Raw genomic sequence first — 12,418 nt, 5'->3', positions numbered from 1 at the left:
GGTCGCTGCCAGCCCAGCACTCACTTGTTTTTTCCTCCAGTCCTCAAGCCAGCACTGATTTCATCCCTCGGCTCTCCGCACCCCCATATCTTCTTGCCAGCCTGCCCACCGCAACCTGAGCATGACACCATCACATGCACACACATAATGCATGCCCTAAAGAAATCTGTATGTTTAACTTCCAGAAAAGTGTGGAAGAGAAAGGACAACGTAGCAAAAGAGCCATGTTTTCCACCCCGTTTCCCACTTTTCCTTCAAGTGGTTTCTGACAAACACGCCTTTCAGAGTCGAGTAATTGGGGTGTCCCTCATGCAGGCCTTTCTGGCTTCGTGTGGAACGTTTTTCCATTATTGCACAAAACCTCAATTGAGCGGAGAACCCGCCCCCTCCACCTCACCAATCCCCTCTGTCGTTCTTGCACTTCCTTTACCCCATCCAACTCACCCCCATTGCTGCCTCCTCCTCCAGGAGTGAAGATGGCCTCATTTGCATCAGATACTGTTGTTGACTCCTACATTTACAAACTCGTCTAATGCTAGAGAGTATTGTTACTCTAGTAAAGTTTGTTTTCGACATAGGAGGATGAAATTAAAAAGGTTATTGTTTTTTTTTTTTACTCATAATTCTGAGATTACATCTGGCATTTCTGATTTTATGAACTCAAGATTGCAAGAAACTTTAAAATAATTAAATTATAGCAATTGTGAGGAAAAAGTCAGAATTGTGAGATGAAAAAAAGAAATAAATTTTTTATTCTGTGGATGAAACATGAAAAAAATAAAAGAATTGTGTGATAACTCAGATCAGAGAGCAAAAATCTAAATTGCAAAGATGTAAACTCAAACTTTCTGATAAAAATGTCTGAATTGTGAGAACTTGTAATTGAGTTATTAACTTGCAATTTAGAAGAAAAAAAAATGGCAGAATTATGTAATATGAAGTCGCAGCTAAAAGAAAAATTGTAGGAATTGTGAGATAAAAAGTTCCAATAAAAAAAAAAAAAATCTTATTCCATGGTGAAAATAGGAGAGGCTAGACCAGTCGGAGAGTAAACAAAAACCTTTATGCACATTCACAAGCATTACTTGTAACTGTTGTGGTCATAAGCACAAATAGCAGTATTCTTACATGTACCATCATCATGCATGATTCATTAGGGAGAGAATAACATGTAAAAAGTGGGATTATTGGCTGCTTTTGGTTGTTTGCATTTACTTTTCCATTCCTCCTCTTTAGCGGGAGGTTTTTAGCTGAGTAGACCATGGAACGTTTTACAGGCCCTTTCATAAATGGCCCATTCAGTTCCCTCAAACTGCTCTCAACAGGATCCTGTGTCACTACAGAAAGCTCTGATGCAATCAAGAACATCCCCTGCTTGAAGACTCAAAAACTATAGCTGCGTTTCCACCGCCGGAACTTTACCCAGGAGCTAGGGACTTTGGGCTGGTACTTGGTGTGTTTCCACCTCAGGAACCAGGAACTAAAGTTCTGGGTAAAATATTGGCCCTCAGAAAGTCCCTGCTGGTCAGGTAGTACTTTTTCAAAGTTCTGGAACTTTCAGGGGTGGGACTTGGACGCTAAACATGCTGATTGATTGTGTTCATGCAGCATTGTCATTTCAACCACCATTTATTTGGATAATTTTTTTAAATATTATTGTTATTGTGTCATGAAATATAGTTTTAAAGTATTTCAGTTGAGAATGTTTTTTTTAACTCAAATCTTTGGTTTATTTATAAAGACAGCGCCTATTTAAAAATGTGTTTAGCCATTTTCGGAGACGGTAAGCTCCACGCGATCAGTGGGAGTTCAGTGATCATGTATCTGCCAAGAGCATTCTCGACTTGGCTAGTCCTTCTGACATTTGCCGCTGGCTCTGATGTCCCTTTAGTGGTTAAACATAAAATATAATTAGTTTTGGGTAAATCTAACAGGTAATCTTGGTCTTTATTCAATTGATCTATTTATATGTTAAAATAAAAATAAAAAAAGGCAAATGATATAATATTTTGTTTCATTGTCTTTTTGCAGCTTATTATTCATAGACACTCATTCATATCTTCATTTGATTTACTTGTACTGACGTACTTTTGATTCATTTATCCAAATTTTGACATTTCGTAATATTCTGCGTTAAACAGTAAATTCAGTTTTTATGACTGAATTCCACCATTCCATCAGTGTTTGTTGCATCACTAGCTGCGTTTAAAAATGTCACATGTAAACGCATCAATCGGATTGAATTGGCTCAATCTGACTAAAATTTGATCGGATTGTAAGGGGTGGTTTATCCCTTTTGTAATCCGAGCGAGAGGACATGTAAACACTTGATTGGATTGAAAACCAAAACTGGAAAGTACTGCACAGTGATGTAGAAATAAGAGGTGTTCTTCATGGTGAATAAAGTGTCAAAAATAAGTGATCTGTCATTATAAAAATCCCCTTTCACTCATCATTTGTGAAGTGGAGCAGGACAGCGTCCCACCAGTCCTTGTTTAAGACTCTCATCAACAGACAACTGGTTTTAGGTGTGGGAATCAGTGGGTGTGTTTTTTTTATTTTTTTTGGCTGAAGTTAGTGTTGTACGGTGCACCGATACTTCAAAAGTATTGCGATTCTCGGAAATTAAAAACGTCACGATACCTAAATTTATTAGTATCGATACTTCAAAGAATGACTGCGTTCCGGATTTGTAATAGACGCATTTCATTTTGGTGCGTGCAACGCACGCTTCCAGTGCCTCCCTATGGACGTCTGTGTTTTCTTTTCACGCAAGCAGCAAAAAAACACTACAGCGAGATGTCTGCATTAGTGGCTTTACTAAACTGATTTGACTTTACTAAAATGTGTTTAAATAGTTTAAATAAGTTGTTCAGATTAACAAAGTTAATAAAAAAATATTCACATCAATCGGGAATTAAACGTGGAGTTATGTTCTGTATGCTTAATATGAAAACGAGCGTATCTGCACAGCACCTATAACTGCGCTTTGTATCTGCTGATTGCTGATAGAGATTTACATGCTTGGCTCACTCATTTCGTTCATAAACGAGATGTATCAGATCATTCAGCTCATTCACGAATGAGAAGGTCTCTCGATCTCTTTCAGTGAAGGGCGGATTCGTTCACTACATTCAACAAATCACATGCTCCGTCACATCTTGAGTAACTCTTTGACAGGATGAAACAGTTCACAGAGCTGTTCACGAGCTGCGCATGCACTACTAATAGCGCCGAGCTCGCTCGCTGCTGTGGAGGGAGGTGAACAAGAGAGTCTAGTAGCAACGGATCTTCCGTGATGTCCCCGATGCGCTGGTTGGGGTGGGTAAAGAAATGTTTCTTTATTTGGCCTGCCCCAGCCCGCAAATAATTTCATAAAAGCGGGACCCGCGGGTTGAAAAAAAACCCGACCCGCGCATCACTAGACTGCATCTGCGAGCAAAAGTGATGCTGTGGCCGCCGGTCCACGACTGGTAGAAAAAGATGACGCTCACTAAAGATGACGCTCATTAAAGCTCACTGGCTGTGTTTTCTCCTCTGAAAGAAAAGGCTGCACGACAGAATAAGTTACAATATCTGAGATAGTGCTGCTAAATTTTATTAGCTTTTTTTTTTTTTTTTTACTTGAATACCATTGCTTACATTGATATTATTTAGCGTTTGACATTTAATCTTCTGAGTTCAGAAACATTGTTTAATTTAATCGCTGTTCATATTTTTATTCAAAGTTCAGAATTAAGATAAATGTATTACTCTTTTGTTTATAACTGAGATAATGCGGCTAAATTTTATCTTTCTTTACCTTGAATGTCATTTTTTCTATTTTATTTTTCACAATTTTGATATTTCATATTTTGTTCAGATGTATAATATATCTGTTTTTCATATGTTCATTTATTAGTGTGTTATATGATTACAAATGTTGTCCCGGTTTTAAAATGAATATTTCAATGATATTTGAGAGTGTATTTTCCCTTTTCAGGAAAAGTATCGAAAAAGTATCGCAATTCTTGACTAGGTATCGGTATCGAAACAATAATTTTGGTATCGTGACAACAATAGACCCAAAGGAGATAAATATAACGTGTGCTTTCTAAAACAGCAGCGGAAAACTCTGTATATTCATGCATGTCAAAAGAGTAAATCCGATCAGAAGCTTGTGACATGTAACCCGATCATTTTATTTACCGTTCATGTAAACACTATGTTCAGATTAGGGCTGTAGCTATCAAATATTTTAGTAATCGAGTATTCTACCAAAAATTCCCTCGATTAATCGAGTAATCGGATATTTCAGCCCTAGTTCAGATTTGTCAATCAGAATGAATTCATGAATTCGTGTCCAATGTAACACACCTACTGATATCATAGGGCCCTAATTTTAGTTTTTTGTTATTCAGGGAGGGCTCAATTTCAAGTAAATGCTATTTATTTGAACTTTCTGAATTTATTTTATAAATCAGCATCAGCAAGTCAGCATATTAGAATGGTAGGCTATATGAAAAATTATGACACTGAAGACTGGAGTTATGGCTGCTGAAAATTCAGAATTGCATTTTGAAATGATGTTGTTGGTGTTTTTTTTTTGTTTTTTCAGCATCTGCAAGTTTTGCAATATTCAGAGTCTAGTCATGATAATGTCACTATTCACTCACAATCCTGTCCTCCAGCAAGCCAATCATTTGAAAACCTCTGTGTCTGGATCATTGAGTTCCAGTCGTACCCAACCAGTTCAGTGATCAAATTGTTCATTTAAACTTGTTCTTTTCTATAAACTGTTGGTCCGGTTCATACATTGAACTGATTCATTCATAACTCAATGATCCGTTTGCAGTAGTTACAGTTAACAGCTCATTTGAGGGGAAGGTTATCACATAATAACAGTGACTTAAATGGAGTCATTCCACACCAAGCTATTCACATCAAAAGACTTGAGTTATAGCATATAATACGTGTAAACTACTTTTGTATACTACTATGACTACAACTTTTATGATCCTTTCAAAATTACAGTTTTCTTTTTTTCTTGCTTAACAGACATGGTTACTGTTGATTTTACATAAATTGAAAAGCTAGAATAAATGTGTAAATCAAGACCCCTGTTGGGAGCGGGAAGAGAACTGCTTCATATTGGCCTGCGCCGGTGCTCCAGGTTAATTTTATTAATTGAGTTTTAATTGAAAAAAATCAGTGACTGCTCTCTCATTAGACTTATCTAGTTTACCAGTGGTGACAAATTGCTACAGGCAAAAAGGTGGGCTAATCCCTCTGAGTCCTTTCCTTTACTTGGATGCAGTGTTAATTTCACAGTTAGCTGACCTCTGAAGCAATCTTAGAAAAGTAAGTTTCATTCGCGTGATCATTCCCTGTGTTCAGAGCGACACTGCAAATGTCTTGCACTTCACTTGTGAGGGTATGGAGTCCACTCTCTCCGATACTGTCCCGTAATGAGTCCGCAGAATGAGTTCAAAATCCACAAACTGCCAGACAAATGTGAGCTCTAGCTGACCCTCCATCATTTCTATTGCTGAAGTGATTGTCTCGCAGAGATGTTTCTCATTCTGCATATTATTTTTAGTCAGTTTGGCGTTCTGCGAGGTCCACAGGTCAAGCGAGTGAGTCCAGGTGAAGCAAATGGCAGTGGGTTGTTAGTACAGTGGCTCTCAGTTAGACGCAGTCAGACAGGCCTACAAAGGGCTTTTTCAGCACTGTGTCCCATCACTGACTAGCCTAGAAAACAGAGGGTTCTCATACGGCCTGTGAGCGGGAAGCAGAGCGCTGTTAAATACATTCACCCCACCTCGACTCGCTTTTCTGCCTAGGCTACTTTTAGACCTGGAGTCATAGCTACTTCAGGCTTTTCCACTTGCCTTTGTGATAAAGAACCGGCAGGACTCATGCGGAGCCTCTTAATTGATGTGTGTAATGAATAGGGCGACATTAGCGCAGTGGGGCACATCTGTTGTCCTAGCAGGAAGTTAACTAAGCAAATAGTCATTGCACAAGAGGATGCTGCTCAACACTTCACAAAAAAAAACTGTGCCATCAGTGCACTTAAAATTAATAGTTGACTATATGACTTCTTTAATGCTGTCGCTGATATCTAAAGAGAAAGGTTGTCAATCTATCGATGATGCAGTACAGTTAGTAAAATTATAATATACTTTTTATCATTTTTCCAGAATTATGTGTGTATAGATAGTTAGATCTATCTATCTATCTATCTATCTATCTATCTATCTATCTATCTATCTATCTATCTATCTATCTATCTATCTATCTATCTATCTATCTATCTTATCTATCTATCTATCTATATATACAAGATAGAAAGATGGATAGATATAATTATTTAATTATTCCATGATTTAAGCTTAAGAAGCACAATGTATAATATCATGATATATTAGCCATTATTATTATCATTTGATAATAATATGAAAAGTAGCTTTGACAAACACGGTCTTTCTCCATTCAAATAGTCAGGAGCTGTAGTTGCATGCCTGGAAATAGCTGCCCAGGGGCGTTACCTATATGGCCGCAGAGTGAACTAACTTGTCTTAAAGGGACCTAGGGAGTTTTGTTTTTGGAGATCAGGGCATGTGTCACAACCAGGTGCATGTTGGCATCTGACACATTTTACTTACTTTCACCAAGTAGCAAATTAATTTGTGTTAAATATTGTTAGGTTTGATGTCCTTTTGTTTCAGCAACAACAAAAATAAGAGAAGAGTTTTCTCGTGTAGTTTATGGTTTCATTATTTGCATTTAGTATTTTTTTCACCTAATGTATTCAACCCTATTAGACTGCAGCACATTTTTATGTCACAAGCCGACCCAGAGAAAAACCACTGGTGTATTATTTTATGTGCTCATTGCAGTGTGTTAATGTATTTCATTGACTTTGTATATTGATTTCTCCTGTTTGTGTTTACAGAACCGGTAGCACCCTCAGCAGAGACCACCCTCCCGATAAGAGACCCGAAAGCATCAAGCAGCCTGGTACCCCTACACACGAGTTTGACCCTACAGGTACATTTCATCCGAGGGTTTCTTTCACACTCTACTCATACAGAAAGGCAGTGTTTAGCTGTACTAAAGGCTGTCCTGACTGCTCGTGTGTGCGTGTGGTGTGGACTGAAGCACACTGCTCCTCTCACACAGTCTCTTCAGTCTCTTAAATGGAAACAGTTTCCTCCACACACAGCACAGATGGAGGGCTGCACCCATCCACTAACTGCAGTGGAACGGCTTTAAACAGCGGCATGATTCATACTTGCTGACCATAAACGATGCACATGTTCCTGGCCCCGGTTTTGGCATTTGAAAGACATTGTCAGTGTGTTTTTCTTTCAAGTTTCGCCTCTGTTTTTCCTCTCAGCCGCTGGTGAGGGTAGAGAAGGAAAAGCAGTCCTGTGCATGAACATTAATGGGAGGTTTATGGTGGAGAACAATGTGATAATCATATAGATTAAAGTGTGATTCACATTGTTTGGATGGGGAGATGTTTTCCTGTTTGATTGAAAGACGAGTGAGATGATGACTGAATTTCGTCAGCGGTCTTTTCAAAGATTTCTGAGCTATTCTGAAGCAGGTTTCACATGAGCATAGTATGTTTTATTGGTTTGATCTAACAAATATCTCACTTTCACATGTTAGAGAGGATAGCGGTGAATGGAGGATGTGATGCATGTTTATTTCTGATATTCCTTTGGTGTTGGAACTGCCTCTTCTGACGCATGACTAAAACAACTTAACCACAATGTGGCATTCAGTGTACTATGGGGTTGGGCAATATAACTTAAAATATATCATATTTTTTCATTGTTTTGACAGTGTTTGGAATCGGCATATTTTTTGGTTTGTTTTGTTTTTCAACCAAGCAACCATTTTTGGCCACTACTTTCAAAGCGGCTTAAAAATAATCAATGATGCAATACTAGAAAAATGTATATACACCAATATAAAATTATAATTAAACACAGTAATATCTACAATAATATTTATTTAAAAAAATGCAATATGTAAAATTACATATTTCAGCAATGAGAGGAGCATTGGAGTTGAATCAGAGATTTGGAGTGCTGCTGAAATGAGTCTTAAAACCCAGAAACAAGTTAAAATTTTTGCATATCCGGTTCCTTCGGCCCAGGTTTTTTGAAGAAGTCTTTGGTCAAATGCCTGAAATAAGGTTTATGGATGATAAAAGGCTGAAGATATTTTCATGTTTTATTCTATGACAAAAAAAATATACCAGTAATACCCTTTCTTTGTTGATTGAGGTTTGTTGGCCACAGCTTATTTTCTGCAACAATCCAAGAACAATGGAAAAATCCTGTTGGGTTTTTGTTGAGGGGTCCAGGATGATGCTTGCTTCTAGCTTGGCCTACAAAAAAAGTCATCTCTCAGCATCTCTCTGATTCATGGAATGGATTCAACTAGGGATGGGCGATATATCACATATGATTGTCACGCAATATCGCGTTCATTATCGAAGGCGATCCATCTGCGATAATGAACGTCATATTGCATAGCTTGTCAGTAATCTACGGCTCTGTCTATTAAATGCCGCTCCATTTGAAAGCAAGTGATGACGATTTACCGCTGATCAGGGAACCGGCTTTACTGACGAAATGCGCGTGACAATCGAATGCGATATATCGCCCATCCCTAGATTCAACTTACAAACATTAACACAGTTTTGCTGCTGAAATTTAAAGAGGAATAAAAAAAATAATTACCTAGAAGCTAAACAAAAACAAAAAACACCGAAATTAGAATCATTGCACAATTCAAAATGTTACTTAATCTTACATTTCCAGGAAGTTCATTGAGAATACATTGATATATCGCCCAACCCTAATGTCTTCCCAGTATCTCTTTAGGGAGTGTCTGAAAAGTGTGGCTGTTTTGTGTGATTAATTTTAACCCAAAGCTGTATAGCCTCACGTAATGATGGAGACTATTGCTGTAAATCATATACGTTCCATTAAACAATATCACTGACTTCTTTTTTGTGAGAAATTCAAGTAGGCAAAGGCTAATCAAGTTATTCTCTTGTGTTATGATTAACTATTATTAACCATAAAACCAACATCATTACGTAGCCGTTTTTGAGAATGTTTTCTTGTTAAAGTACTTTTCAGCTCAACTTTGTTTATTGGTTATAATCTGCATCTGCGCCAAGCATTGATTTCTGGGTTAACACCTGGGGTCCTTAATACCTGAACACCTTATTAATAATTTCAGGGTAGACAATTTGTTCATATGTAAGACCTTGGGGATTTGACTGCTTATCAATAGACAATGACCCTTTCCAAAACAGCCACACTGTGTGTGTATTTGTCATTGCTCTTTTTTTTTTTTTTTTTTTGTCTGAGTCCTCTCTCTGTGTCCTCTGTGATATGTGTGTGTGTGTGTGTGTGTGTGTCTTATGTTTTATCATTATGTTGTGTGGCTCAGAAGTGCTGGTGCAGAAGAGTGGATTTGTAGGGACTGACAGGAGACCCGAGTCTTGTGGTAAGATTGCTGTGTTTCTAGTAGTGTTTTTACTCTTGTGCAGGTGATTCTTCTCCAACACTGTGAAGTTCAAGTGTTATCAGCATTTATTTATGTTCAGCTTCCCTACTGAGTTAATTTTGGTCTCTGTGTGTATTATTGGTAAATAACATATAGCATTATTCTTAATGGTTCAGAAGATAAAGACTGAGAGAGTCTGGGTGCTCTCTTTAAATGCCTGATACTTTAACTATTCAATGATACACTTAGAACTTTTTTTGAGCAAAGTGAAATGTTTGCACTACAGTTATATGAAATATTATTACAATTTAAAGCTTTTATATTTTAATATATTTTAAAATGTAATTTATTTTTGTCAGTCGAAATTGAGTTTTCAGCAGCCATTATTATGACAGTTCGTATCAATGTTGAACACAGTTGTGCTACTTAAAGGATAGTTCACCCAAAAATGAAAATGCTGTCATTAATTACACACCTTCATGTTGTTCTAAACCAAAGAACTTTGTTCAGAACAGTGTTCTGACATAGAATGTCCATCTCTCTTGGTTCATCGACTGTAAATTCTGGTTGAAGAAGTAAGGTTGGGGGGGAAAAAAGACATTAAACTGCAGGTTGTTTATTACTTTAAACTTTTTATTTTACAATTTGTTTAAACTTTTTTAAAATACTTTTTAATAAAATATATATATAATAAAAAAAAGAATAAGAAATAAAATATTGCTGCAAAGTTCTCCACTAAATAAAATACTCTGTCTCAAACCAGTATCATATAATAAAATATAATGAAAAATATAAATAAATAACTATGATTACATTGAACCATTACCAATCCCAGCTTGTAGGCCTGCTCATATTTAAAAATATATGTATAACTTTTCCAAAGTGTAAAGTGCAGCATCAACAGTTCAGTTTTTAGACCTGGTCAGGTTTCGTTATTGTGTTGGACCTATCTAAATTAAGAGCAAAGGTCTGTTCAAATGCCGACGGGAGCTGCGTTTGAATTACAATCATTTTTTTCCTAGTTGTAGTGATGTTCACATTCGCATGATGCCTTTTGAAAACCTTAGGCCGGTGACACACTGGCATATAGCACCTGTCAAACATAGTCTATTTTGCCGTCAATACTGTTGACGGTGTCCTTTATCAGTAGGCTTTATATTTATGCTCAACATGAAGTATAGAGATTGTTGTCGTGAAGAGAAGATCCTGGTCTGTCGGCGGTCTCCCTCTATGTCGCCTACAAAAGGAGCAACACGGCATCGCCACGTCAGGCACGATTCTGGTGTATAAAGACATAGAAAACGCAAAGCAGCCGTCACGCAACTGACACGCATCAGAAACGCCACGCTCGCACCACACAGCCAGTGTGTCACTGGCCTTAGAATCAGCTGCAGGGCGGGATTTGCGCTGAATGCATAGACTTCCGCCACTTAATATGTTCGTTTGGAAACACGAAAATGTACCTATGTTCTGCACACAAAATATTGCATTCGGTCATTCGGTACACACGTGCACCGTACCAAAAGCCCTGTACCGAAACGGTCCAGTACGAATACACGTACCATTACACCCCTAATATATATGCAAATTCATTTTCTGCCAACAGGAGGCACTTTAAGAGTGGGAGAGAGAGACATTTCTCCGGTAATGGCTGTAAAGCAGCTCTGACCTCACAAATGCTGCCTTATCAAGCATTACATGCAAGATGAAATGAAAATGAAATCGAAAATTCAGTCCGTTTACTTCTGAAATACAGTGATATAAAAACACCTGAACCGGTTTTTGATTTTGAAACGTGCAGTGCTCATGTTTATTCAATGAAGTCGAAGCCTTTTGGAAAATCTATTTATGGCAGTCAGTTTTTGATATTGTGGCGGCCTGCCATAAATAAATCAATGTGTGGGAAACCCGTGCTAGGACTGTGTATCACCAGCAAAGTCACGATACGATATGTATCACGATACAGGACTGCACGGAATTTCACCTCAGCAGAATTGATTAAAACAGCTGTTTATTAAATATTGCATACTGTAGTGTAATTGCTAACTACTGGCATATTGGGCATTCCCCACCAGGTACAATATTCTGATTGTTTGTATCTTGTTTTTAAGCCCATAAGTAATAAAGTACTCATTGTAATAAATGTATATTGTGATGTACTCATTCTAATATAATAAATAATAAATTATATTTATTTTGCTGTTAGGTTATCACTGCACAAAATAACACTCTCTATGTTTAAAAAAACAAAATAGAGTTCTAAACTAATGCGCTGTTTTCACTGTGTCTTACGCACACACACAAGCTCAGTCACTCACACAGATAACATTGCGTCCACACTCAGACGTTCTGGAACATACTTCCCCCTGGGATTTTATCAGCTAAATAGCTTAATCGCTCAAGAGCTACATTATCTTTCTCAACAAAGAGCTGGTAACATTGTTTTTTAAAGGAATTAAAGCCACCGCTTCACTGTTAATAGAAAAATGTGGCAAAACGGTGGTAATTCATAAATACATACCCTCTCTCTCTCTCTCTCTCTCTCTCTATCTCTCTTATAAATGAACACATAATTGTATTGTAAGTGTATTTCCATATTTCGTAATGTCTCTTTATATCAGGCAACTCGGTTATGTTCCTTTGCAGTCAGATTAAACCTTGTTGTAGCCTATGTATTATGTTCTATTCATTATTATTTTTTTAGAAACCACGCACTTTTCTACTCATTTTTAAAAGTTGTTCTTGTATATCGAGGTACTCTAGTGTAGGGCTGCAGCTAACAATTATTTTGATAATCGATTAGTTATCCGATTAATCAATTAATGATATATATTTTAAAAAGAATTTTATTGACAATAGCACACTTTCACATTCTGCCCAATGTCCTTCAAACAAATGT

General features: G+C 37.3%; 1 protein-coding gene across 5 annotated transcripts in view; it reads left to right on the top strand.

The window, feature by feature from the left end:
• LOC113115085 (rho guanine nucleotide exchange factor 12-like) overlaps window positions 1-12,418 on the top strand; it is a 54,984-nt gene that overhangs the window by 15,398 nt on the left and 27,168 nt on the right. For 4 of the 5 annotated variants that reach the window (XR_003293825.1, XM_026282356.1, XM_026282357.1 and 1 more), the window contains exons 3-4: window positions 6,938-7,032; window positions 9,463-9,519. Coding sequence is in view for 4 of the 5 variants with exons in the window: in XM_026282356.1 (XP_026138141.1) it covers window positions 6,938-7,032; window positions 9,463-9,519 (152 nt within the window). In the remaining variant the exon portion in view is untranslated. The remainder of the gene's footprint in view (window positions 1-6,937; window positions 7,033-9,462; window positions 9,520-12,418) is intronic. The other variant, XM_026282358.1, reaches the window with a different exon arrangement.

This window comes from Carassius auratus, chromosome 15 (genome assembly GCF_003368295.1).
Source record: "Carassius auratus strain Wakin chromosome 15, ASM336829v1, whole genome shotgun sequence".
In the NCBI taxonomy this organism is placed as follows: Eukaryota; Metazoa; Chordata; class Actinopteri; order Cypriniformes; family Cyprinidae; genus Carassius; species Carassius auratus.
Note: the sequence above shows the minus strand (reverse complement) of the source record. Positions and strands in the feature narration are given on the sequence as shown.